The sequence below is a fragment of the Purpureocillium takamizusanense genome, chromosome 4 (genome assembly GCF_022605165.1).
Source record: "Purpureocillium takamizusanense chromosome 4, complete sequence".
Lineage (NCBI taxonomy): Eukaryota > Fungi > Ascomycota > Sordariomycetes > Hypocreales > Ophiocordycipitaceae > Purpureocillium > Purpureocillium takamizusanense.
In genome coordinates this window covers 2,541,395-2,565,082 of record NC_063071.1, presented here as the reverse complement: position 1 = coordinate 2,565,082, position 23,688 = coordinate 2,541,395, and the positions used below count along the sequence as shown (strand labels likewise).

The 23,688-nt window shown below is 58.2% G+C and overlaps 11 protein-coding genes across 14 annotated transcripts; 9 read left to right on the top strand and 2 right to left on the bottom strand.

Moving 5' to 3' along the window:
* Positions 1–172: 172 nt before the first annotated feature.
* BCS1 (Complex III assembly protein translocase and chaperone) lies at positions 173–2,558 on the bottom strand. The gene has a single exon (XM_047986726.1). The coding sequence runs from the start codon at positions 1,892–1,894 to the stop codon at positions 482–484; it is 1,413 nt and encodes a 470-aa protein (XP_047842709.1). The 5' UTR covers positions 1,895–2,558; the 3' UTR covers positions 173–481.
* A 369-nt stretch (positions 2,559–2,927) lies between these two features.
* FBA1 (Fructose-bisphosphate aldolase 1) lies at positions 2,928–5,221 on the top strand. 2 transcript variants are annotated; one of them, XM_047986724.1, is made up of 5 exons: positions 2,928–3,030; positions 3,652–3,783; positions 3,863–3,973; positions 4,059–4,832; positions 4,892–5,221. In XM_047986724.1, exons 2-5 carry the CDS (start codon positions 3,676–3,678, stop codon positions 4,979–4,981), a joined length of 1,083 nt encoding a protein of 360 aa, XP_047842707.1. In that variant the 5' UTR covers positions 2,928–3,030; positions 3,652–3,675; the 3' UTR covers positions 4,982–5,221. The 2 variants fall into 2 exon arrangements, with proteins under 2 accessions (XP_047842707.1, XP_047842708.1); XM_047986725.1 differs by having other exon boundaries at positions 3,649–3,973.
* Positions 5,185–7,039, bottom strand: kes1 (Oxysterol-binding protein 4). The gene is made up of 2 exons (XM_047986723.1): positions 6,708–7,039; positions 5,185–6,631 (listed from the first exon to the last, which is right to left on the bottom strand). The coding sequence occupies exons 1-2, from the start codon at positions 6,771–6,773 to the stop codon at positions 5,456–5,458; spliced, it is 1,242 nt and encodes a 413-aa protein (XP_047842706.1). The 5' UTR covers positions 6,774–7,039; the 3' UTR covers positions 5,185–5,455.
* Positions 7,040–7,435: 396 nt separating this feature from the next.
* JDV02_005422 (uncharacterized protein) lies at positions 7,436–8,156 on the top strand. 2 transcript variants are annotated; one of them, XM_047986722.1, is made up of 3 exons: positions 7,436–7,748; positions 7,817–7,958; positions 8,023–8,150. In XM_047986722.1, exons 1-3 carry the CDS (start codon positions 7,455–7,457, stop codon positions 8,049–8,051), a joined length of 465 nt encoding a protein of 154 aa, XP_047842705.1. In that variant the 5' UTR covers positions 7,436–7,454; the 3' UTR covers positions 8,052–8,150. The 2 variants fall into 2 exon arrangements, with proteins under 2 accessions (XP_047842705.1, XP_047842704.1); XM_047986721.1 differs by having other exon boundaries at positions 7,436–7,958; positions 8,023–8,156.
* Positions 8,157–8,223: 67 nt separating this feature from the next.
* On the top strand, positions 8,224–9,750 carry JDV02_005421 (uncharacterized protein). Its single transcript, XM_047986720.1, has 3 exons — positions 8,224–8,413; positions 8,516–8,962; positions 9,035–9,750. The coding sequence occupies exons 2-3, from the start codon at positions 8,896–8,898 to the stop codon at positions 9,562–9,564; spliced, it is 597 nt and encodes a 198-aa protein (XP_047842703.1). The 5' UTR covers positions 8,224–8,413; positions 8,516–8,895; the 3' UTR covers positions 9,565–9,750.
* Positions 9,751–10,164: 414 nt separating this feature from the next.
* Positions 10,165–14,022, top strand: JDV02_005420 (uncharacterized protein). The gene is made up of 3 exons (XM_047986719.1): positions 10,165–11,489; positions 11,541–12,650; positions 12,718–14,022. The coding sequence occupies exons 1-3, from the start codon at positions 10,586–10,588 to the stop codon at positions 13,158–13,160; spliced, it is 2,457 nt and encodes an 818-aa protein (XP_047842702.1). The 5' UTR covers positions 10,165–10,585; the 3' UTR covers positions 13,161–14,022.
* A 1,155-nt stretch (positions 14,023–15,177) lies between these two features.
* Positions 15,178–17,708, top strand: LCB4 (Sphingosine kinase). 2 transcript variants are annotated; one of them, XM_047986718.1, is made up of 3 exons: positions 15,178–15,855; positions 16,077–17,077; positions 17,138–17,708. In XM_047986718.1, the coding sequence occupies exons 1-3, from the start codon at positions 15,690–15,692 to the stop codon at positions 17,504–17,506; spliced, it is 1,536 nt and encodes a 511-aa protein (XP_047842701.1). In that variant the 5' UTR covers positions 15,178–15,689; the 3' UTR covers positions 17,507–17,708. The 2 variants fall into 2 exon arrangements, with proteins under 2 accessions (XP_047842701.1, XP_047842700.1); XM_047986717.1 differs by having other exon boundaries at positions 15,178–17,077.
* A 300-nt stretch (positions 17,709–18,008) lies between these two features.
* Positions 18,009–20,009, top strand: JDV02_005418 (uncharacterized protein). The gene is made up of 2 exons (XM_047986716.1): positions 18,009–18,383; positions 18,468–20,009. Exons 1-2 carry the CDS (start codon positions 18,277–18,279, stop codon positions 19,246–19,248), a joined length of 888 nt encoding a protein of 295 aa, XP_047842699.1. The 5' UTR covers positions 18,009–18,276; the 3' UTR covers positions 19,249–20,009.
* Positions 19,773–20,739, top strand: JDV02_005417 (uncharacterized protein; the record flags this gene model as incomplete). The annotated part of the gene is made up of 2 exons (XM_047986715.1): positions 19,773–19,864; positions 20,064–20,739. The coding sequence occupies 2 exons, from the start codon at positions 19,773–19,775 to the stop codon at positions 20,737–20,739; spliced, it is 768 nt and encodes a 255-aa protein (XP_047842698.1).
* Positions 20,740–22,510: 1,771 nt separating this feature from the next.
* Positions 22,511–22,816, top strand: JDV02_005416 (uncharacterized protein; the record flags this gene model as incomplete). Its single annotated transcript, XM_047986714.1, has 1 exon — positions 22,511–22,816. One exon carries the CDS (start codon positions 22,511–22,513, stop codon positions 22,814–22,816), a length of 306 nt encoding a protein of 101 aa, XP_047842697.1.
* A 133-nt stretch (positions 22,817–22,949) lies between these two features.
* Positions 22,950–23,216, top strand: JDV02_005415 (uncharacterized protein; the record flags this gene model as incomplete). The annotated part of the gene is made up of 1 exon (XM_047986713.1): positions 22,950–23,216. The coding sequence occupies one exon, from the start codon at positions 22,950–22,952 to the stop codon at positions 23,214–23,216; it is 267 nt and encodes an 88-aa protein (XP_047842696.1).
* Positions 23,217–23,688: the final 472 nt, after the last annotated feature.

The following is a 23,688-nucleotide window of genomic DNA, read 5'->3' as shown; positions in this document are numbered from 1 at the left end:
GGTGGTGGCTTGTAGGTGGTCTCGTGCTCTCGCGATAGGCTAAGGGATTGTTCTTCCTCATGAGAGGCAAGGTATATTTCCACCGACGGTCCTCGATTCATACCTATGGTGCGAATTGCAAGTAGGGCGCGCCCTCTCTACGCGGAATGGACCCCCCTAGCGTTGATCCCTCGACCCAAGGCTTGAGCTAACTTCACAGCTTCCCTCCGCGATCGGCTCATTTCGCGACAATCGTATTGTTTGCATGGAATCCATGTCCGGGGTGAGCTGTCTACCTTTTTCTATACATACACTCATGGGAACTTATAACTTCGCATATATCCGCTCCGAGCCCGAGCAGTCCTCGTCCATCTAAGCACATGCCGTAATGATTCCCACAAACACCGGGCAGATAGCAAGGGTATCTCTGCATATAATGTACAAGCAGTATTAGCATAGGTCGCGAGGCAATATGGTGCCCAGCATTCGCTGCCAACGTCTTTCACGGCGGCGTCTTTATTGCACCGTCAGGGACTGTGTCCTCGGCTTCAAATTTGCGAGGAATCAGACCCTCGGCCATGTCAATGGCTCCTTGAGCGTCATTCTTGTTGAACAAGAACAAACCCTGGATTGCCGCAGTACTGGTATGCCTGTTGGACGGCTTCCCTTCCCTGTCTGTTCCGAAAAGACCCAGCTCATCCAGTCGCTGCAAGAAGCGTTCGCGCCCAGAGCCGTCCTTGTCAACGTCCCCGTAAAAGCGATCCCACATCTGCGCAGCTTGATATTTGGTGGCTTCGCCGAGTCGCAACATCATGTCAACCCGACCTGGCCGAATCAATGCCGGGTCGAGGCGATCAATGTGGTTGGTGGTCAGGAAGGCAATGCGTTCTTCACCGGCGGCGAGGCCGTCTAGCGCGTTGAGCAAGCCCGAAAATGTGACGCTGGCACCCGAGTAGCCGTCGGCATCGCGCTGGCGACGGTTCACAAAGGCCGCATCAGCATCTTCGAGCAGGAGCAGGCTCCTCTTGGGCAGCTTCGTGAGGAGGTAGGCCAACTTGTCGTCCGTCATACCCATCTCGCTGAGGTTGACCATGGCCACCCCAAAGTCCAGCTCTCCAGCAAGGGCCTGGATAAAAGAGCTCTTCCCACTTCCGGGTGGCCCAAAAAGGAGGTAGCCCCTTCGATATGGGATGCCTCGATCGACATACCATTGTTGTCTCGACAGAAAGTCCTTGACATCGGTAACAATACTCTCCTTGACGCCTTCATCAAGCACCACAGAGCCGAGCGGGCGTTTCTTCCTCGGCTCACCAAGGCTCGCCCAGTCCATGCCTCGCGCAGCATATACAATCGTTCTGCCTTCGTTGGCTTTGGCAGCAAGCTGATGGGCCTCGGAGAAGATTGCTTCAAAGGCATGCCGGTGAGCCCATAGCGTCGTCAACTGTACTATCTCGTGAGGCTCTCCGGTGTTCATGTTGGCCGTGCTATGTTTCTCCCTGTTGACGGCGATATACGCGCCACCAAACTTGACGATATGCCGTCCATAGCCAGGTTGAAGAAAGAAGTGAGCGTTGGAAGGTCCGCCGAGGTTGGCGCCGCGGGAACTGGTCGTTGTCGTCACCGAGAGATTGTGTATTCGCGTGAGCCTCGATGCGAGAAAGCCCGGGTTCTCACGCGGCTGCGAAAGCCATGCGAGGATCCATGGGTAGGCCGGATCTTGCTTGCTGATCTCGACGTTGACGAGCAAGCGGCGGCGAGCAGCGCCAAGGGCAACGATGGCGCCTTTTCGGGCAAACGCCGCGGCGGCGCCTAGGGAGGCTAGGCCGATGCCGCCTGCAAATAACGGGTTGTCGAAGAGCGCATCGAGGTTGAAGAGCGAGCTCGGAGCTGATGAGGTCGACATGCCGACGCGCATGCAGCGATGATGTTGGCTGCAGGCATAGCTTGGAGGACCAGAAAGTTGCAGGCAACTCGGATGACTAATAGGTGCTCTTTTTTCGGGATAAGGTACGTTCCGAAGTATCTAGCTAGGTACCTTGTAGGTAAGGAGGGGCAGGAGGGGCACGGTGGTCCTGACGGAACGGGATGGAGGGGTAAAGGGAGACAAATTCCGGTCTTGCTTGTGCCACTGCCGGCGTTGCGGAAGACGAGGGCGGCAATCGCAACAACCGAAGCTTCCAATGGCGATCGTAACAACCGGGATGCGAAATATCGAGATGCGAAATATCGTTGAGGTACAGTGGGCTTTGCCCCTTACTCTGCTTGCATGCCCGTGTCTAGTCGAGGCTACACACCCGCAGCGGTCGGCGAGCTGGGGGGCTCGATATGTAGGCACCATTGGCTTTGGTTTTGGCTTTGACAAAACGGCGAAGAGGCGAGGAGTAGGGCCAACGTCCATTAGCTACTTACCTTGCCTTGGTGAGCTTCCGTGGCTAGGGAGGCAACTTTGTCAGAGGTACCCGATTGCGTGAAGCTGCCTACAGACGGAACTGAGGCAGGCTTCGTCCATCGGGTGTTGTGCTCGGAGCTTGGCGGCAAGCAACGGAACGTACTACAGTAATTCGCAGCACAATCCATGCCTTACAGAGGTACCTTATCTACTCTAGTACTGTAACATGTGCGGGAGCTGCGGACCTTATTTCGCTGTGCTGTACCGCGCTGTGCCGTCCCGCGGGGTGGTGGTGCCCTGCTGTGCATTTCGCTGCGTAAAACGTCGGGCAATCCCGCATGTTCCCGCTCGCCCTGCCCTGGAGAAGGACGTCGGCTGCCGCAGGCAACTCGCCCGGCAATGACGAGCCTTGAGGTCACCGCAGCAGCAACGGGGGCCTGCCCCGCTGTTGTTCTCCTACTGGGAACACCCGACCCGACCATCGTCCCGACAATTGCCATCCCGCGATCGTCTTCTCCCCTCCTCCTGCTTCTCCTCCTTCCTCCACTTTCCTCCCGCCCTTCTCTACAACTCTGCTCTGCATCCCAGCGCACAACAATCACAAGCTTCGCTGCGAACCCTGGCGTCCCACTCCAACGTCGCGATCCGACCTCATTAATCCCGTAAGTTGTTGAGCCCCTCTTTCCACCTCCCTTACTGCACGAGGAACCCCACCACGACGAGTCTGCCCGACTGGCGAACCGGCGCATCAATCCACGCATTCAACAAGCACTGCGTGCGTGCCTAGCGAGGGCCGACAAGGCCAATGCGAACCATGGCGGCCCAGGCGAGACAAGTGTCGTCACAGCCATTGAAGATACCACGCCGCGCGCGCCCCGAGCGCTTTTTTTGGGCGGTCGCTGCGCAAAGGGGGCCCAATTGACGACGAGCTGTCCAGCTCTCTCACCTCATTCACGCTGTCATCGTGGGGCGCTGCCTCTCTTGGGTGCTGCCCCTCCATGCTCAGATAACGATAAACTCGACTGAAAACCCCGCGTGCCTCACACCACCGGCCCGATACTGCTTCATTCTAGTGGGACCAGCCAGCCTTGGGGGGGGGATTTTGCTTTGCAGCCACTGGTCGTTGCGCGTCCTTCCCGTCTGTTCCGCTGATGAGCCGGCTTTGCGCTGCCCCTTGACGTAGCAATCTGATGCCCGCCTTGACTCGTCGTTTCTTGCCGCCTCTGTCATAACCATCGCTTTTTTCGTGCTCTACTGTGATCTCAGCTTACAATTCCTAGCAGACTTCCCAATCCAAAATCGCAATCATGGGTCTCACCGATGTTCTGAGCCGCAAGACCGGCGTCATCGTCGGCGATGACGTTCTGCGTCTGTTCGAGTACGCCCGCGAGAAGCAATTCGCTGTTCCCGCCATCGTAGGTTCTTCCAGTATAAGACGCAGAACTACTCCAGGAGGCGAGGGTTGCATTGTGTCGCCGGCTAACATGCTCTCAGAACGTCACGTCTTCCTCCACCGCCGTCGCCGCTCTCGAGGCTGCCCGTGACGCCAAGGCTCCCATCATCCTCCAGATGTCCCAGGGTGGTGCCGCCTACTTCGCTGGCAAGGTACGTGCTAGCAAACACATGTCGCTTGAGAAGCACGGCAAGTGGGAAGCATGGGCATAATTGCTGACGAAAGACGTAATTGTAGGGCGTTTCCAACGGCGACCAGTCTGCTTCGATTGCTGGTGCCATCGCCGGTGCCCAGTACATCCGCTCCATCGCTCCCACGTACGGCATCCCCGTCATCCTGCACACCGACCACTGCGCCAAGAAGCTGCTGCCCTGGCTCGACGGTATGCTCGATGCCGATGAGGCCTACTTCAAGGCCAATGGCGAGCCTCTCTTCAGCTCCCACATGATCGATCTCTCCGAGGAGGAGGTTGCGTGGAACGTCGAGACCACCGCCAAGTACCTGAAGCGCGCTGCCCCCATGAAGCAGTGGCTTGAGATGGAGATTGGCATCACTGGCGGCGAGGAGGATGGCGTCAACAACGAGGACGTTGACAACAACTCCCTCTACACCCAGCCCGAGGACATCCTCAACATCTACAACACCCTTTCGCCTATCTCTCCCTACTTCTCTATCGCCGCTGGCTTCGGCAATGTCCACGGCGTGTACAAGCCCGGAAATGTTCGCCTGCACCCCGAGCTCCTCGGCAAGCACCAGGCCTTTGTCCACGAGGCCATCAAGTCCAAGCTGGACAAGCCCGTCTTCTTCGTCTTCCACGGCGGCTCTGGCTCCTCCAAGCAGGAGTACCTCGATGCCATCAGCCACGGTGTCGTCAAGGTCAACATGGACACGGACATGCAGTACGCCTACATGGCCGGCATCCGCGACTACATGCTCAAGAAGAAGGACTACCTCATGACTGCCGTCGGCAACCCTGATGGCGATGACAAGCCCAACAAGAAGTACTTTGATGTAAGTTGTGCCTCCCGTAACAAAGAACTCCCAGGGCCACGCTGACATTGGTGAACTAGCCCCGCGTTTGGGTTCGCGAGGGTGAGAAGACCATGGCCGCTCGCGTCGCCGAGGCCCTCAAGGACTTCAACTGCGCCGGTAAGGTGTAAAGTGCCAACGACCTGAACTGAAGCACAATATGGATCGGAGTTGTATTGCATTACATGATTCCCCGGCATGACATGGTTAGACGTGTGCTGCCTGGGGAGACGGGGGGTGGGGGGGCTGCGGAACTGGATCGCAAGAACCTTGACCAGTAGTCAACGATTGGCGTAGGGCATTTGTATCACGGTGGGTGTTGAAAATCAGAAGACGAGCATACAAAGTAACTGCTATTAACAATTGTGTTGTTATCATCATGCAACGTGACGTGCCGCGTTTTCGTCTAGTAGTGCAAGAAGCAGCTGTAGCAGCGCAGATGCAGGCGGGCACGCGCAATCGTCAAGGTGTCCTTGCCTTGGCGGCGCTGAGGCCCTCGGCTTTTGATCGACCATGCCAGCTCCATCGCGCGGTGTGTGGGTTTGGGCGTCGGCTCCTGCCCTCAGTCTATGGTCCGTTGCCTTGTTTACTGCGCAATGTGGCCGCTATTGACCCAAGATCTCTTCCTGGATCTTCTTGATCTCGTCATCGGTAAGCTGCTCGGCGGCGGCCTTGGCGGCCTTCTCATGGCAGAACCTCCAAAGGCCGCCCGTCTTGTCTTGCTCGCCGTCCAGAGGAACGCCGGCAACCTTACCGACGGCCTCCAGGGTATCGTCCGCGCCCTGGACGGCCTTGAAATAGCGCCGCTCCCACGAGCGATCCTCGGACCGTTCCTTGACACGCAGGTTGCGCTGCGCCTGCTCAATCTTGCCCTTCTCCACCGAGACGGCATCCATGTCGCCCTTTTGGATGGCCTCGGCAACCTTGGCCCAGGCGCGGCGCGACTCAAGGGGGTGCTGCTTCTCAAGGGGCGCAATCTGCAGCTCAGTGGGGGGCGTCGCGACGGCATCATACGTCTCCAGCAGAGTCGCCTTGGAGTTCTTCTTTGCCGGGCCTTCGTAGATCTCAAACTCCTTGGTCCATTGACCAGTAATATTGTAGAGAACCTCCTTCTCCTTGCCGGTCGGGTAGAGGACGGCAGTGACACTGTTCTTCTTGCCGGATAACCAGCCTCTGCCGCTGTAGTCGATCTTAGCTGTGAATCCGGACGAGCTGGAGATTGTGCTGCCTCCGTCAAGTTCGACAAAGGGTGTTCCGAAGATGAGGCCCTCGATATGCAGGGAAGGCAGGGTGATGAGGTAGCGCTCCGTCTGCTCGCCCACGGGAACCGTGAGCACGGCATGGCCAATCTGCTTGACGATTATTGTGCTCTTGAAGGTGGCCTTTTGCGCGTTGTAGCCCTCGAGCTGCACGCCCGTCTTGTCGTTGCGAAGGCAGTAGGCTGTAGCCGGCGGATGGTGGCTGACCTGCTCCGAGACGAGCGTGGTCTCGCCGGCCTCGTCCTTCCAAGAGCCAAGGAAGAGCTCGCCGAGGAAGGGGTTAAGGGGCTTCTTCTCGTTGCCATATTGTTCGCTGCGGCTGGCGTACTGGTGCTTGAGGGTGGCGATGAACCACTTGAGGACGAGCAGGGCGCGCTTGGCAGGGTCGGACTCGGCGGCAGGGGCCGTGAAGAGAGGAGGGTGCGTGCCCCAGTACGAGGAGTATTCGGTCAGGGATTGAGAGGAGAGGATGAAGGGCGGCGCGGTCAAGGAGGAGAGGTCGCCGTTGAAGGAGGCAATGGACTGCAGCAGGGCACGGTCAGCCTGGATTGGATGCGCAGCCTCCACTGGCTTGGCTGGCTGGCGGTGGTTGACGTACCTTGAGAAAGGCAGACCAGCTACCGCTGCTGGCCTGAGCAGGTGTTGCAGTGCCGGACGCAGACATGGCGGAGAGTGCACCGTGGCGCGTGGTGATGATGGTTGTTTGGTTCTTGGGCAGACCGTCGCGCGGGCAGGGTGTATACCTAGGTAGGTTGAATGACGAAGGTGGTCGCGTGTGGGAAGAACGGCCTGTCGCACACGGCAACAGGACCGACTTGAGAGGCTGGGAGGCTCAACAGAAAGACACCGCGGACGGCAGAGTAGAATGCAGGACAAAGGGTGAAGTCGGCGAAGCACGGATCAGGGAGCGTTTGAAGATTCGCCTCTGCGAGAGGGTGGTGGATGAATGTTGAGGGGAGGCCCCCGGCTTCTAGGATGGACTCCCTTTGGACCCCACCGCGGGCAGCCTTTATCGTGCTCGTGCTCGTATGGACGAGACACCACAAAGGCACAATCATGAGCTACTACGTAAACACACACACACAAACACGAATTGCAGCAGCTCCGCAGCGCGCGCAATGTGGATGGCGCAAGCGCTTCACGGCAAAGGCTTTTCGATAGTAGCAGGGCGGCGAGAGCAGCTCAGGCACGTCAGCGCTCGTGTGTGAAACCTCGCGCCAGCGGCAGCCGCTGGCCGCCTATCTGCATCGTACGTAAGAGATCGCTCAACTTGCGGTCTGTCGACCTTAGTGTCATACATCTATCATAACTCCTACGTCTGCATCTCTTTTGCCAGTAACGTCCAATGCATCGTCGGCGCGCCTATATAAAGACGCCCTCCCCATGGTTCACGGCAAGTTGTTCCGTGGGAGCCAAGGCAATTTCACAACACCTACCAAGACTCTGTCGAGAAGAAGAAAGAACGAAGAACCATCCGCGACAGCAAATCGTGAAGACCTTTTTGCTTTCTTTTTTGCCCGTGGCGGTATATGCGATGCCAGTGCTTCAAGACGGTGATGTGCTCTGGCAGACGATCACTACCTCGGAAGCCGACGCCAGAGCTGCTGCAGCGGCCTTCAACGACGACGGCATCGACGGGGCATGTATCACACACTGGTTTCAATAGCTTGCGGAATATGCATTTGCTAACTTGGCCCTGTCATATAGACTTGTGACAAGTCCACACACATCTGTCAGTTCTGGTGGGTACTCCTGCCTACCTATCCACAAGGTGACAACCGATTTCCCGCCGCATGGGGAGGTATGGGAGCTCTATCTTCGCTCGACCCGGAGGAGATGCATCAGATCGGTAGGTTCAAACGGGGCTTGGAAGCTAGCTATGGGCGTAAATGCTGAAACACCTACGCTTCTAGAAGTGTCGTACGGGAAGATGTACTGCTAGTCGCAGACTGGGCAGCACTTGGACCGCCACGTGCGAATAGCAGTCTGGCACGCCTGTTGGACGTGGTTGCAGGTGGAGGTGGTGACGAGCACAGGTGGCGGGCGGTCCAGCGGGCGCAGACCCAGACATTCAGGACAGACGGACAGACTTGGCGGCATCAGGGCAGACAAGACACACGGGTACGCACACAACACATGCGACCACCCCGCCGCTGTCGGGTGCTTGTTGGCTCCTCGTGCACCATGAAATGCTCCATCCCTGTTCCCTGTTCTCGGCCCTGCCCTGGCTCCTGGCTTAGAGGTACCTCACTACGTGCACCACTGTACCTCTACTGTTGAGGTCCTTTCAGGTAGGTACTTTAGGTATGCGACGCATCTATGTTCCTCCGGCCGTCCATCTCCACCTAGAGACGCTTTCAGTACCTACCTACTTCGTAGGTAGGCACTAACTAAGTTACTTAGTAGGTTAGTACCTGTTCGCTGCCCGACCCCTTACACAGGTGGTCGGTGAGTGGTGACCTGTGACTGAGGTGGTGAGCTCCAGCGCGGCGGCCTGGCTGCATTCAGCCGCCCGAGGGCGATGGTCCAGTGATTCCAGTTCCAGTACTCTTGCAAGTTCTGACGTCGCCATGATTCACCGCGCTTTTTGACGGTACGCGGTCAACTCGGACTTGGCGGCGCTCGATTCACAGCTGCAGGACTCGTCTTCATCTCGGTACCATCCATCTCGTCTCAGCTACAGTTTTCTGCATTCCTCCGCGCTGGCCCAACTACTCTGGAAATCCAAGGCGGCCGCAGCTGCCCCGGACGGCGCGCGCCTGCCGACTCCGTCCCGGCCGCCGACGATGACGCAGCTCCCGCATCCGCCGACTCTGTCGCCACAGTTCTGCTTTTCTACGGGAACCCTACGCGGTAAGTCTGCGTTGTGCATCTCTCCGCCGGTGTGCAGACACAGAGCTCGGCACTGACAACTGGCTGCGCCAGACTTCCTGCGGCTCTCGAGATCATCTGTCGACGACTCCATCGCGCAGCACCTCAACGCCCTCGTAACGCCTTCCCGGACGGGATTCGATCCGCGATCGACGTCTCAGCGTGCCCCGCCGTCCGCATCTCGCGATGTAGATGCGCAGGCGTGTCAGGCCTTCAAGGAGCACGTGCTGTTCCCGTCGTGGCAAGCCCGAGCTGAGGTGCTCAACTATTGCGGCATCGTGGCCACGAGCCCGGATCCAGATGACCCCGATGCGGCGCTGCGGGAGGTGGAAAACCAGCGGGAGCGGGACCGGGTCGTGGATGAGCGGTTGGACCCATACTCCGGGAGGTTCTTTCCCCGGGAGCCTCGGACTGAGACCCTGGCCATGATTGTGCGTCAGGAGCGAGGCGTGGAAAGCATTGTCCGAAGTCGCACGTGGGATGTGGTCCAGCAGCGCTGCTCCGCGCCTCTGGAGCGCTGGGAGGATGCCGTTGCGCGATGGAGCGACAGGCATCGCTCCAGCAAGCCCCCGCCAGGCCGGTGATGAGGAAGGGCGACGGGAGCGCAGGTTTGTACGAGTTACAGAGCCCCTGGGGCGGTAAGAGAAGCCTCGGGGAGCCGCGGGAGGCATCAAGAGGATTTATGAAGCGGATGTTTTGTTGGCTTATAGACATGTCTGCCGTTTGTACACTAGCAACCATACCATACCCAACTACACGAGCTATGTAACTATCATGCCACTCGCGTCGACCTCTGTGTGACAGACGGCGCGCCATCGCCAACGGGCGCGCAGACAGGCGCAGCCGCATGCGTTCGGAGGTGACGATGCACGCCCGCCCGCCGTCGTTGTCGTGTGAGGCCACATTATGAGAATCGCCCCCAATTGCCATACTCACCTTGGTACCTCCTGGCATTGAAGTAACTACCTGAACTAGGCACCTTAGTACCTACTGTGGTACCTACCTAGGTACGTCAAGAAGCATTCGGGGGCGCGTTGATCACTTCGCGGCTCGCCCAGCGGGGGCCCCGCAGGGACGGTCGGCAGGTACGCGGAAGGAAGTCCACTGTCTGTTCAGCGTACTACAATTTACTTTGTACGGGCCTTAGCCCAAAGGTTACTGTAGTACATAGGTACTATAGACTGGGAGAACCCAACTCCGAGGATCCGCCGGTTCCAGGCGCACGCCAGCTTCGACTGCCTACCTGCTCAACGACCGTGTCTCTTGGTTTCTCGTGCAGCTTCGTGGGACCAGCCGCTCGAGTGCATGAGGCACAATCCCTTTTATTGGGCTCTCTCGAAGAACTTGCGTTGAGCCAATTCGGCTCCCATCACGCCTGCCCTCCACCTGCCCACAATCTTCAATTCCGGCTTCGCTCGTCCTTGGCCCGCACCACGACGCCATCGCACATTTGACCGAGCACGCATTCGCACCCACATCAGCAGCCTGCCAACCAGCTCGAGATCTCCCGGCCGACCTCATCCGTCGAGACCTACCCCGGCCCGCGTCCATCCCCCAACGCTCAGCGTATCGTATTTCATCGACCCGTCCCGTCCCGCCGCCACGATGCCGCAGCCGCTGCCGCCCAAGGAAGCGGCGCAGTTCCGGACCGTCATCCGAAGCTATGAAGACAAGCAGTATAAGCGCGGCCTCAAGACCGCGGACCTTATCCTCAAGAAGGTCCCCAAACATGGCGACACCATGGCCATGAAAGCTCTCATCTTCAGCGGTCAGGGCAAGACGGACGAGGCCTTTGCACTCGCCAAGGAGGCCCTGACGGTGGATATGAAGTCGCACGTCTGCTGGCACGTCTACGGCCTATTATACCGTGCTAACAAAAATTTTGAGGAGGCCATCAAGGCGTACAAGTTTGCCCTGAAGCTGGAGCCCGAGTCGCCCCAGATCCAGCGCGATCTCGCCATCCTCCAGGTTCAGATGCGTGACTACCAGGGGTACATCCAGAGCCGCACAGCCATGCTCCAGGCGCGTCCCCAGCTGCGGCAAAGCTGGACGGCCCTGGCCATTGCGAACCATCTCGCGGGCAATCTTTCCGAGGCCGAGAATGTTCTGACCACCTATGAGGGCACACTAAAGACCACACCCTCGCGTCACGACATTGAGCATTCGGAGGCCATCATGTACAAGAACTCCCTGATCGCCGAGCAACGCGACTATCAACGCGCGCTGGACCACCTCAACGGTGATGCCAAGCACAATCTGGACCGGCTGGCCGTCCTTGAGGCCCGTGCAGAGTATCTCAGCAAGCTTGGGAGGAAAGACGAGGCCGCCAAGGCCTACAGGGCTCTTCTCGACCGGAACGCGGAACACCCCGACTACTATGAGAAGCTGGCTGCCGCGCTGGGTGTTCCAGAGGCAGACCACAAGGCACGGAAAGCTATCTACGACGAATACGTTCAGAAAGCGCCGCGCAGTGATGCCGCCCGGCGCATTCCGCTCGACTTCCTCCAGGGTTCGTTTTCAATACCTTTTTGCTTCGACACGGCACTGACTATTGTTACAGGAGACGATTTCAAGCAAGCTGCCGACGTCTATCTTACGCTGATGCTCAGCAAAGGCGTCCCCTCAACGTTTGCAAACCTGAAGCATCTGTACTCCGATTCCTTCAAAAAGAATACTCTTCGAGAGCTGGCCGAGAAATACCTGGCGTCTCAATCGTCAGACTCGGCAAGCAAGGACAAGGGCGAGGCCGCTGGGCTGTACTATCTTGCGCAGCACTACAACTACCACCTGAGCCGCGACTTGAGCAAAGCTACGGAGTACATTGACAAGGCCATTGAGAAGGATCCGAAGAGCGTGGATTTTCATATGACCAAGGCCAGGATATTGAAGCACCGCGGCAACCTGCAGCAGGCGTCAGAGATGATGGATCGCGCTCGCAAACTGGACCTCAAGGACCGCTACATCAATAGCAAGGCCGCCAAGTACCAGCTGCGTAACAACGAGAACGACAAGGCGTTAAAGACCGTTGGCCTGTTCACGCGAGCGGAAACGGTGGGAGGTCCGCTTGCGGACCTTCTGGATATGCAGTGCATTTGGTTTTTGACAGAAGACGGCGAGGCGTACGCCCGACAGGGCAACATCGGCATGGCCCTCAAGCGCCTGCACGCGGTTGGGAATATTTTTGATGTCTGGCAGGAAGATCAATTTGACTTTCACAGCTTCTCACTGAGGAAGGGGCAGATCCGAGCGTACATCGACATGATGCGATGGGAGGATCACGTGCGAGACCATCCCTTTTACTCGCGGGCGGCGCTGGACGCTATCAACATCTATCTCAAGATGGCCGACAAGCCATCGGCGAACGGCATGAATGGGGCCGACGATGACAACAGCGAAGATGCGCTGGCCAGGAAGAAGGCGGCGAAGAAGGCGAAGAAGGAACAGCAGCGCTTGGAGCGGGAGGCGGCAGAGAAGCAGGCCAAGCAGGACCCCAACAAGTCCTCACAAACGGGCGAGCCTAAGAAGAAGGATGAGGACCCGCTTGGCCTGAAGCTGGCCGCCACCACCGATCCCCTTGGCGAAGCCATGAAGTTCCTCGGCCCCCTGCTGCAGGCGTGCCCGAAGAGCATCGAGGCGCAAATTGCTGGTTTCGAGGTATACATGCGACGAGGTGAGTCTTGAGTATCCGATGCTTGGCAAGGTGACAAGAGCGCGTGGCTAACCAGTGATTGTGGCAGGGAAATACGTGCTGGCACTGCGCTGCCTCAACAACGCTCTTGGTCTCGATGCGACCCATCCCAGGGTTTACGAGCAAGCAGTTGCCTTCCGGAGCTTGCTCAACTCTTCTCCCGATCTGGCTCCCAAGGTCGCTCAGGTCCTCAAGGCGCAGTTCACGGCCGTGGGCGAGTCCACCAGCCTGAGCAAGTACATTGAGCAGTTCGAGGCGGAGCACAAGGCGAGCCCTCGCCACGCGCTGTCGGCGATTGCGGCCAGGCGGAGCATTGGGGAGGACAAGCATAAGTGTGACAAGCGCGTCGTGGACCTGCTTTCCATGGAGGGCGTGTCCTCGTCGGACGCAGTCGAGATGCTCGAGAGGCTCGAGAGCTGGAGGAGTCCGGCAGTGGCCAACTTCAAAAGCGCGGCACAGGCCAAGTGGCCCGGGGTGACACGACTGGCTTGAAGGGGGCAGCACGACGGGGCATCGGACGGATCGGCATTGGTCGGAGCGGATAAAAAAAGGAGGGTGACGGGCTGTTGGGGCGCACTCTTTGGGCGGCATGGTCGTGGCGTCTTGAGTTGAAAAGCATTTCCGAAGCGCTGTTGCGTCGTGGTCGATGTATATGAAGCTCCGGGGGTGGCGCCGCCGGTATAGCGCCTCGGAGCATGTAAGTGCCTACCTATGTTGCTTAGACGGGTGCCGCCCAGGCCTGATTGGGGGGGAATGAGAAACATGTGTTGACGAGAGACGGGCACGTGCGGATGAGTCTTGTATTTGGGGTATTTGCTGTGGCGACGCAAGGGGCGAGTTGACAAGCATATATATAGACAACCAAGGCAGTAGATGGTAGACGAATGTCGCCGAGTGTTTTGAACGGCAGGACTGGCTGCATGTTGCTCCCGTGTGTGACGCGCGCGCGCGGGATGTGGGCGAGGATGACCGACGTGAGAGTTGGCCAAAGGATTGCTCAGCCAAAGAGGCAGGCTGTCCATGCTGGAATGGGGCTGTGCGGAGGAAACACTCCCGTGAAGACGGCCATGGGGATGGCGGCAATCACGGCTACCGTGTTTGTCCACCTCTGGGGACAACAGCCTCACGCACACTGTGCGAGCAGCGTGGCGGGTGCAGACAAATGAAGACTGCACGTGCTCCGAGGAGCGAGAGGGCTAGAATGAAGAAAGCACTTGAGAAGGCGGGGGTTTGGGCCCGGGCGGGCGTGAGGCATCTGGTGAGTGCGGTGAAGGGGTTTCGCATCTTGCATCTTGCATCTTGGGGTTTTCGAGGCCTCGCCATGGGCGTAGAGGGTACCTAGGTACGCCGCAGATCCAAAGTCTACGCAGTCATGGTTGGTCGAGGACTGATGTTGGGGCTTTTATGGGTGGTCGGTATGCTCGGGATAACATTAGTATAGTCAGTCAGTCAGTCAGTCAGTAAAGAGTCGAAAGTTTGTAAGCTTGTGTGGACTTCCCATGCAAAACCCACCAAGATCTGCTTCCGATCTACGTCAATTGAATCGTAGCAAGGCGCTCAAATAGAATAAACAAACATATAATATACATCCCATACGTTAAGACAGTGTCACGGGGCGGGAGCACCCTCACCGGAGCTGGCGGCGTATATGCTGGTGGGTTAGAGATACTAGGTTAGGTTGCAAGTGAAGCCTCGTGGGGGGCGTTCATCAGGGCGTCGTCCGCCCGCAGCGGCCCTGGGCGTCTATCCGAGCAGCCGAGGCCCCGTCGCCCGTCCGGCGGTCAAGGCGCGCGCCCACCGGCTCTTGTGCCAGGTGCCCTGTATTGACTTTCTACTGACTTTCTAACCTATTTTATCCATACTACTAACCTTACCAGTACGAAGTACAGTATAGCATCAATAGTCCTAGTTCTGTGCTTTTGCAGGCCACGTTGATAACGGTGACAAGCCACCGTGGACTGTGAACAGGGATGGGCATGCATTGTACTTCCGCACAGTAGTTATACTACATAGCTACATTTGCAGGCCGGCCGATGCATCGTTGCGGGCGTCCAACCCAACTTGGCACATACCACCGAGCGGCCCAGGCGCGGCCGTTGTCGACAGAGGCGCAGCGACGACGTCGGCTTCTGCGATTTTAGCCCCATCTCGAGCCCGTTGAAGGTACTGCCCGCAGACCACCCAGTTGGGTGGTGCATCATGCGCTGCGTCTCCGCGGGCGGTGCCAATGTCGTTTGTTCGGTCGTGGCAGGGACGTATCCGTGCCTTCCAGGTTGGTTACCCCAGGGTCCCAAAGATTTAGGTCGGTTAGTAGGTACTTAGGTATTTAGTTCTGCTAGGTAGGTGTAAGTACGTACCTGTCAAACAAGAAACTCGGAGCTCCCCACCACCACCACCAAGAGGAGCCCCGACCAACGTTAGGGCCCCTACCTAGTAGTAAGTCGTCAGCGCTGTCGTGTATAATAAAGGTACCTTGCCTAAGTTAGCTCCAGCAAACCGCGTACGTATACCCGGTACTACCTCCCGCAGGTATCCAGGAAGGCCTGGTAGCCGGTGCGGGCTCCAGATTGGCGGCCGACAACGCGAAGCCCTCAACATCCATCCATCCATCATCCTTCTAGCCTGGCATCTTCGACTTTCAAGGTTGTCTTTCGCCTTGTCCTCCGTCCTCTGCCTTGGCATCTGGCTACCTGGCCTGTCTCTCGGGGTCGCATTCAAGAGTACGGACGGGCACGTGTGAGCGTGCGCCGCCTAGCCTCCCCTTTCCATTCCGCCTGCCGCGCTTCAGACCTTGCCTGCCTGCCATTCTGCCTGGGGCGTCCGTTTCTGTTCCTACCTCACCTTCCATTGCCTCCGCGAACCCTTGCTTTTTTCCTGTCTGTCCCCTTTCTCCTTGGGCCGCCCGACCGCCCCCATCGCAGCCGCCCTGTGCAACCCGCCAGCCACCACGCAGCTCCCCCGAGCCAGCACACGTTTGTCGCGGCGCACTGCATCACGCGACGCATGTGATAGCCTTCCCTCATGGACACCCAGCAGCCTGCCTCCGCCGTCAATGGCCGCAATGGACACGTGAGCCCGACGACCAACGGCGAGAATGGCTCCTCACGCAATGGCTCCGCCGCCGCGCGTCTCTTGCTCCCTGGCGGCGGGACGCTGGCCGTTGCCGAGAAGCACCTCGTCATATCCGGTATGTCTCGTCTTGCTATCACTCACGATGGAGTGCTCGGTTGCGGGCGAGGTTGTCCTTGGGTGCCGTTGGCTGACACGGGCCTTCCTTAAACAGCAGCCAAGGAGAGGCAGCCGAGGACTTCTGCGTGCTGCTTCATAGCTACAGGTAATTGCATGTATCCGATCAAGTATACTGTATATGCAGGACAAGCCGCTCATGCATGCGCCACACACTCGCAGATGCGTCCGGGAACAGACTGGTTCCGCTCTACAACATCCTTTGGGCCGACGCCACCGGTCACCAGCTCCAGATTAGTTACGCAGCGCAACCCTCCAAGACCTCCATCAAACTCGAAACGTGGACCTTTGACCTCGACGGGTCGGATGAGCCTCCTGTTGATGGAGTTACGCCCAAGGACTTTGCTTCCACCCTCATTTCCCGGGCGTATGGCGATGCTCAGCCGCAGAAGCGAGCGTATGTGCTCATCAACCCCCATTCAGGACCCGGAGGGGGGTTGCGCAAGTGGGAGAAGTACGCAAAGCCGCTCTTTGAGGCCGCTCGGATGCACATCGATGACATAGTGCTGTCCAAGGGGGGCGAAGCCGTCAGCCTGGTCGAAAATATGGACATTGACAAGTATGATACCATCGTGGCCTGTTCAGGCGACGGGACGCCACACGAGATCTTCAACGGCCTAGCCAAGCGCCCCGATGCCAAGAGGGCCCTTTCCAAGATCGCCGTCAGCCACATTCCTTGCGGTTCGGGCAACGCCATGGCCTGCAACCTGTACGGCTCCCACCGTCCTGCCCTTGCCGCCCTTGCAATCATCAAGGGAGTCGTGACGCCTCTGGACCTCGTTTCCATCACCCAGGGTGATCGGCGCCTGATGTCGTTTCTGTCCCAGTCACTCGGTATCATCGCGGAGAGTGACCTGGGCACCGAGTACCTGCGGTGGATGGGCAGCAAGCGTTTCGACTTTGGTGTCATCACGAGAATCTTCCGCCAAAAGTGCTATCCATGCGACCTAGCAGTCAAGGTCGAAGCAGAGCAAAAGGACGAAGTCAAGGAGCACTACAAGCGCCATGCCAGTGACGCGAGCCTCCGGAAAACGTTTCTGACACCCGACAGCCATGATGGTGAGGGCCTGCCACCCCTGAAGTATGGGACGGTTGAGGATGCTCTGCCCGAGGGCTGGGAGCTGGTGTCCTACGACAAGATTGGCAACTTTTATTGCGGAAACGTGAGTCATCTACCATAACCCTCTCGCCCACCTCCCCTTGGCTAAAAAGAGACGATGCAGATGGCCTACATGGCCCCGGATCTCAACTTCTTCTCGGCTGCAGTGGCATCAGACGGCTGCATGGATCTGGTGACGATGAACGGCGATCTATCTCCGGTCACGGCAACCAAGACGCTCATGTCAGTCGAATCGGGCAAGTTCTTCGACAGCCCGCATGTCGCATACAAGAAGATCTCAGCCTACCGCATTATCCCGCGGGATCAGGACGACGGGTACATCAGCATTGACGGCGAGAGGATGTCTTTTGGCCCCTTTCAAGCTGAAGTGCATCAAGGACTTGGCCGCGTGATTTCGAAGCGAGGCGGCTATGAGGCACTTGGCCCATCCAACTGGGACACCGTCACGGTGGCGGAAAGGCTTCACGCCTGATGGGTCGCGCATGTTTGTCATTGTTGCTGTTGCCGCTGTTTGAGGCGTGGAGCTCGCGGTAGAGGGAAGCGCGTGTTGTGATACCCATGGTTGCGTGGAAGTATGCATGTGGCGATGAAGGCATAGGAAACCTAGACAGTATAACATGGCGCAGTCAATTGCCTTAGACAAGGCGGACAGGCTCGTTGGTCACGATGGAGCGGTGTTCTACTTTGTATGTCTTGTAGTCTAACGCGCCCATCAACATGGCCGTTTAAATTAGGTCGGTAGCCATATCAGCAGTCTGATGTGGCCGGCTTCAAGGCAATGAAAGTACGCGTTGTTGGTGCGTGTGAAGTTGTCTAGCGGTGCATTTCCGACCGCCTGCCTGGGACTTTGGCAGGTATCATCAGCTCGGTCAACCCCAGTACTAAAGTTAGGTACCTGATCGGTACCTAGGTATTTATCAATTCCCGTGGGGCGCCGCCATTAGATCAAGTCCAGGGAAGCAGGTGCTACCTAAGGTACTGTTCGCTCCGGCTCGTAACGCGCAATACCTAACGTACCTGAGTTACCGCCAACATCAACGGGCGTTGCCTTGGTAAGGTAGGTACTACCAGTCAGTGAGGCGGGCGAGTCCATCACTGCAACCGCAAACTCTCATCGACGCCGCCCCGACTCGCACGTCAAAACGGTAGACCACGCCGCCAAACCGCATTGACCGCAAATTTTACCTCTGTACACGGGCGCGCATGCAGGCATGGTGGCCGCTGGCAGCTGAGTGAGAGGTGATGCCAAACAGAGGCACCAAGGCCCCTTCGGGGCCGTGGGGGAGGCTCAAGCCCGTCGAGCAGGATCCCCTCGAGAGCATTGGTCTGCCCTCCAAGGGAGACACGCGGTAGGTTCGCCGGCGCGTCGCACGCTGGACATGAGATGCATCATGGCCTATTCTGCCCAAGCGCTGACGCTGGTGGTGCTCGAGGCTCCTCGACTTCAAGACGCAGGAAAGGTATTACACCAAGATCGTGGAGCGGTACATGACATTCTGCTCCGATGCGGGCCAACGCGACGAGCTTCTTCGCCGGTTCTCCTCTCTAGCCATTGGTGAGTCCGCGGCATCACGGGCGGTGCCGACGAGCGCGTCGGTGGAAGCCCTCGAGAACCCGGCAAACACCAAAGCTCTGTCGGATGTCATGGCGGCGCTACGCAAGCTTCGCGAGGGCATCGTGGCCTCGAAGCGGGGCGACGACTTCGCCGTCCAGGCGTACCTCTTTTGCATCCGCCTGTCAGTCCTCGCAAAGCAACCCGAGTCTTACCACCCGGCCATCTTGCACCTTCTGCGCGCCCTTCACCCACAGCAGCCCCTCACGTCGGTGGAGCTGTACGAGGTCGTCGGCTATCTGGTTCTCGACACGGCCTGTCGGCGGCGACAGCTGACCGAGGCATTCGCGCTGCGACAGCGGTACAACCTGCGGGACGCCAAAGTCTGCGCCGCGCTGGCCGCGCTGGTGCACGACAACTCGCTCCTCTTCTTCCGGGTCAAACGAGCCGTGGACGGGCACAAGGCGCGCGTCATGGAGTGGGCCGAGGCCGATGTACGGATGCACGCGCTCAAGAGCATTGGCAAGACGTACCTGTCCGTCGACATGGAGTTTCTCGAGCGCATGACGGGCTCAACTTGGCACGATCTCAAGGCAAACGATGGCGTTGGCTGGGAGCGCGAGCAGGAGAGGGTGGTGATACGCAGGCCCAAGGCCCGCTGAGGCGAACAAACCGCGCGCGGAGCAGCGCAGCTTCATCCTTCGATACGACTGTTTCAATTTTACGGCAGGCCTCAAGATGTTGTGCTCTCGCACGCGTGCCACCCAGCCCTGTGCGGCCAGTTGCCGGAGAAACTCGACCTTGAATGGACCCAAGTGCGGACAGCTGCCAGCGTCCTACACCCAGCGCTACTCGCTTTTTACATGGCCATGCCCTCTCCGCTCACACCTGCGCAGCACTTGTTCCTCCCCGGGGTTCTATCTTCTTCCCAACTTTGGCAACAGCAAGCAACTTGACGCGTTCTTCTCACCATCACCACCTCATCATTCTCCTCCACTTCTTGTTCACCCGCCACCTTCACCACCACCCCGCCGACGCTTTCACTACGCCCTTCTGTCTGTGCCGAGAGAAAGCGAGCTTTGGCAGGACTGGCCAAGAGCACGACCTCCACTGCCCTGCCCTTCCGCAGCTCTCCCAGGCCCTCCTTATCCGTCTCAATTGCACGACGGTCGAGACTCCAGCACCGATGCCTGTCCAACGTAAGAAGCCCAAGGCTAACGCGGAGCCACGAACGCCTTCAGTTCTTCTCGCAGACTATCGCACCTGCTGGCTCGTCAAGTACGTTGTTAATGTTATCTTTTTTTCTTCATTTGCTCAGTCATGTTTCCTTATCGCTACCCGTCATTCCCAAACGACGCTTCCTGCTTCTCGGGGACTCCAAAGGAGCGTGGCCTTTATGCTCAAAGTTCCAGCGCCAGGGCACTCTTTGACTTACCCCCTCCCTTTTTCTTTTCCTTTCACTGGCTGACTGTCACAGGAGTAATGCAGCTTCTATCGACATCGTGGTCAAGCAAGAGGTTTTTGTTGTGCACAAGAGCGTCCTCACGAAGAGCTCCGAATACTTCGACACGTGCCTTAACAAGCCCGGCTTCAAGGAAGCCTCCAACAACAAGGTCGTGTTCGACGACATCGACCCCAAGTACATGGGATTTTATATTGGTCTGGCTGCCAGCTTCGCGACCATCGTGCGGCATACACCACCGAAACCCTTGGCAAACCCTGAGTCACAGCATCCCAAAAACCACATGCGAGACTTTGTCGAGGTCTTGAAACTGTGCGATCGGTTTCTGAGCAGAGAAATGGGCAAATTCATGACCCAGTGTCTCAAGGTAGCGATTGGGGACGCCCATCGGACGCTCTTCCGAACCGGGAATGACATTACGCTGCAGAAGATGACCACGCAGGACTTCGCCGACGCATTCGAAGCCTTGATTCTGGAGCATACCGCTCAAAGGGAACTGGGCAACCTCATGATCCAATACTTCTGTGATGGTGTGAACTACAAGGCTTGGACGCAAATCTTGGACGCAATGGTGAATACGCCGAACTTTGTGGCCCACGTATCCAAGGGCTTCGCGAGCAAGCTGGCCGACCAGGATGCTCATCGTTCAAAGATCAAGCGCAGAGAGCTCGCCGGCCCGGCGATTGACTGACGAATGAGCTGCGTTAGGCTGGGTTGAAGTCTTGCTATGGGTTTCGGTGAGTCTCCGTCCCCAACATCACTGTTTGGCACTCTGCTAACGCCAGTTCTGCCCCCTTTTTTTTTTTTGGCATTCTCGTCTCACGGCACGACAAGATCTGTGACGACGCGAGGGCTGCTCCGGAATGGCGCAAGTTGGGTCGAGACAAGGACGGGATCTCTCTTTGGGCCTCTTGTCACTGAGGCATGGCTTGCGGGATGCTGGCAGCGGGCACGTCTCATCTTGGCAGGGCTACGTGCTGAGCGGAACAAGTCTAGCCACTACGAGAAGTACATCAACCCAGACGTCAACGAACCGAACCGGTAATCCTTCTTGCGGACTCTACTGGTTACCACGGTACTACAGAGCACTTGATACAGAGCACGGAATTAGCACGTCAGCTAGATACTGGGTAGGACAAATCGAGACGAGTCAAGTTACGTAGAGCGGCCATGGTCATGAATGGACCTGGCATTTGCTCAGACGGCTGGTTGCGTGTGACACCATTATTCGATTGCAGCACACCCCCGACCTGAGAGTGGATGACAATTTATTCATATACATACAAACTGGAGTATCACCAGCGGCTCTGCAGAGGAGGGCACATACCCAAGGGACCTTTTGCCCCCCGCCCCCCGCCCGGGGCCAGCTGCAGCCAAGCCTAATGGCTTGTCGTCCTCCACACGAGCTGGGAAGTGCCAATTTCTCGGCGGCAGCATCGATTGGCCCTGTCCGAACCCCCTATTCGGCGTATCACCGTCCATGGAATAGCACATGTTGGCTCGTCGTCGGGCGGACGTGTCTCGTCGACCGGGGCAGGTTTGCAGGGCAGGCAGGGTAGGGCAGCAGCCCGGCTCGCGTAGTACATGTGCACCCATCCACCACGGGCCAGCCGTACTGCGAAGGGCGGCGAGGCGAGGCGAAGCGAGGTCATCGAAGGACAAGGCAGAATGGGGGTAGGGGGGTGGGTGGACGTCCAGACGGGCGGAAGGGTGCCTGAACTGGATCTTCGAGGTGGCTGCCACGCTCCGTGTCATCGCATCCGGCCAGCGCGGGCAGTTACCGGTGGGAGTGAAGAGGTAAATAAGCCCGGCTTGTCCGCCCTGGGAGGGCTCGTCGCACTGCCGCTCCAAAGTCTCCAGCTATATTGAACTGGTACCTGCTTCGGGGTTCGGATTTGCTTTCCCCGTCTATCTCCTCGTCATTACTTGTCTTGTGCTGCGCGTCATCGTGCTCGCCGTGGACATCTCCTGACGCCATCGCCGACAGACCGTCACTTCACCCTTTGGTACGTACGTGTAAGTGCTGCCCCCCGCCTCCCCCGAGTCAAACCTTTGCCAGCCGCCGGCCATGCCATGGCTGAGGTCGAGCAGGCACTGGCTGACTGACTGACTGACTGGTGACGCGAACGTCGACCAAGAGGGAAGAACAGGCTCTCGACACATCCAACAACGTTGCTATCCAGCAGCATGCGAGCCGGAGCCATAACCATGACGGCCGCCGCCGTGGTCTGCGCGGCCGCCAACGATGACAAGACGATCATCTACGCCGGGCCCGACGCGCGCGACATTTCAAGCGAGACGTGGCAAAGGGTCCTCGACTCGCCCACCAACAGCAGCACGGCCAACCTGACGGGCTTCGACGTGACGAGGGCGTACCCGGGCGCCGCGCAGGAAGGTGGCGGCTCAAGATTGGCGTCAGGGACGGAGCGCTCGACGGCAACGGCGGCAAGACGGCCACCGTCATGTCGCTGGCCCCGCCGGCGGGCCGCGAGCTCGCCAACGACGATAACAACAACAACATCAACAACAACAACAATAACGTGAGCGACACCTGGCACCTGTGCGTCTACGCCTTCGACGTCAAGCCCTCGAGCGCCTCCCGCTGGGACAGCGGCAAGACGCCCAGCTGCAGGGGCCTCGTCGCCGACGAGTGCGTCGATCAGCTGTCCAAGGACGCCGCGGCGAGCTACGCCAGGGACTCGTGTCCGGCGTTTGACACCAAGCCCGCGTGCCTGCCAGACGGCCATGGCCTTGTCGCTGTCCGGTGAGGGGAGGCCCTTCCCTTTTGGATTCTTCTTCCCTTCTTATATCCCCTACGGCAGGCCCAAGTTGTTGTTATCGTTTTAGTTATCTGCATATTTGGCTGACGTTTCTTCTCCTTCCCTCGTGGCAGCAAAGGACATGCCGTCCGTCCTGAGCAGCAATGCAACCTTCTTCCGCCGTCACGATGGGGCCGCCAAGGAGGCGTTTAAGACAGCCGCGGGCCTGCCCATGGCCGTCATGACCTTGTGGGGGCCGTCAGGCGACTCGGACAAGGCGCCTTGGGCGGAGATGGCTTGTGTCATGCCCAATGCCAAGGACGCGGCCAGCGGCTCGACGACTCGCGCTGTCGCATTCCTGGGCTGGTCGGCCGTCACCCTGGCGGTAGTCGCCTCGCTTGTTCTGTGAGCTGCCGTAAGCTCCTATGTTGAAGTGACCCGAAGAGAGCTGGCTCAAGGATGAAGGTGCAAGATAAACTCGAGAGGACGGAGCCGGCGCGCAACTCTCCTCGGGTCGGTATGGGAAACCGGGTCACATTCTCGTATGCTAGAGTTTTGGACCACCGTGACAGCACAACAAGCTGATTTGTGTGAAATAGTCTCCATACGCTTTACCAAGCTCATCTTTCTCCTACTGTCCCTCCAAAACGTTTAGTCAATGACAATATCAAGATGGGGAGAGATTCCGGTCCGTTCAGGGTGAATGAACAAGAAGCACCAGATACGTGACCTGAAAGGTCCGAGAGAAAACAAAAACGCCTTATCCTTCCTGCCTGCCATGGCTACCCTATATATGCCGATGCTCTCCCAAACGCCAATTGGAAATGCCTTTTCATATTGCTATCCGTCTCAACAGTTCCAGCCGTCTGGTGAGCGGTTTG

Coding starts and splice junctions, on each gene's coding strand:
- FBA1 (XM_047986724.1), top strand. CDS start 3,676: ATGGGTCTCACCGATGTTCTGAGCCGCAAGACCGGCGTCATCGTCGGC. Junction 3,974..4,058: donor CCGCCTACTTCGCTGGCAAG/GTACGTGCTAGC, acceptor ACGTAATTGTAG/GGCGTTTCCAACGGCGACCA. Junction 4,833..4,891: donor CCAACAAGAAGTACTTTGAT/GTAAGTTGTGCC, acceptor TTGGTGAACTAG/CCCCGCGTTTGGGTTCGCGA.
- JDV02_005422 (XM_047986722.1), top strand. CDS start 7,455: ATGCATCGTCGGCGCGCCTATATAAAGACGCCCTCCCCATGGTTCACG. Junction 7,749..7,816: donor ACGACGACGGCATCGACGGG/GCATGTATCACA, acceptor CCTGTCATATAG/ACTTGTGACAAGTCCACACA. Junction 7,959..8,022: donor GGAGGAGATGCATCAGATCG/GTAGGTTCAAAC, acceptor CTACGCTTCTAG/AAGTGTCGTACGGGAAGATG.
- BCS1 (XM_047986726.1), bottom strand. CDS start 1,894: ATGCGCGTCGGCATGTCGACCTCATCAGCTCCGAGCTCGCTCTTCAAC.
- JDV02_005418 (XM_047986716.1), top strand. CDS start 18,277: ATGCCAAACAGAGGCACCAAGGCCCCTTCGGGGCCGTGGGGGAGGCTC. Junction 18,384..18,467: donor CCCTCCAAGGGAGACACGCG/GTAGGTTCGCCG, acceptor GTGGTGCTCGAG/GCTCCTCGACTTCAAGACGC.
- kes1 (XM_047986723.1), bottom strand. CDS start 6,773: ATGTCTGCGTCCGGCACTGCAACACCTGCTCAGGCCAGCAGCGGTAGC. Junction 6,632..6,707: donor GCTGGTCTGCCTTTCTCAAG/GTACGTCAACCA, acceptor GCCCTGCTGCAG/TCCATTGCCTCCTTCAACGG.
- LCB4 (XM_047986718.1), top strand. CDS start 15,690: ATGGACACCCAGCAGCCTGCCTCCGCCGTCAATGGCCGCAATGGACAC. Junction 15,856..16,076: donor GAAGCACCTCGTCATATCCG/GTATGTCTCGTC, acceptor ACACACTCGCAG/ATGCGTCCGGGAACAGACTG. Junction 17,078..17,137: donor GCAACTTTTATTGCGGAAAC/GTGAGTCATCTA, acceptor GAGACGATGCAG/ATGGCCTACATGGCCCCGGA.
- JDV02_005421 (XM_047986720.1), top strand. CDS start 8,896: ATGACGCAGCTCCCGCATCCGCCGACTCTGTCGCCACAGTTCTGCTTT. Junction 8,963..9,034: donor TTCTACGGGAACCCTACGCG/GTAAGTCTGCGT, acceptor TGGCTGCGCCAG/ACTTCCTGCGGCTCTCGAGA.
- JDV02_005420 (XM_047986719.1), top strand. CDS start 10,586: ATGCCGCAGCCGCTGCCGCCCAAGGAAGCGGCGCAGTTCCGGACCGTC. Junction 11,490..11,540: donor TCCGCTCGACTTCCTCCAGG/GTTCGTTTTCAA, acceptor CTATTGTTACAG/GAGACGATTTCAAGCAAGCT. Junction 12,651..12,717: donor CGAGGTATACATGCGACGAG/GTGAGTCTTGAG, acceptor TGATTGTGGCAG/GGAAATACGTGCTGGCACTG.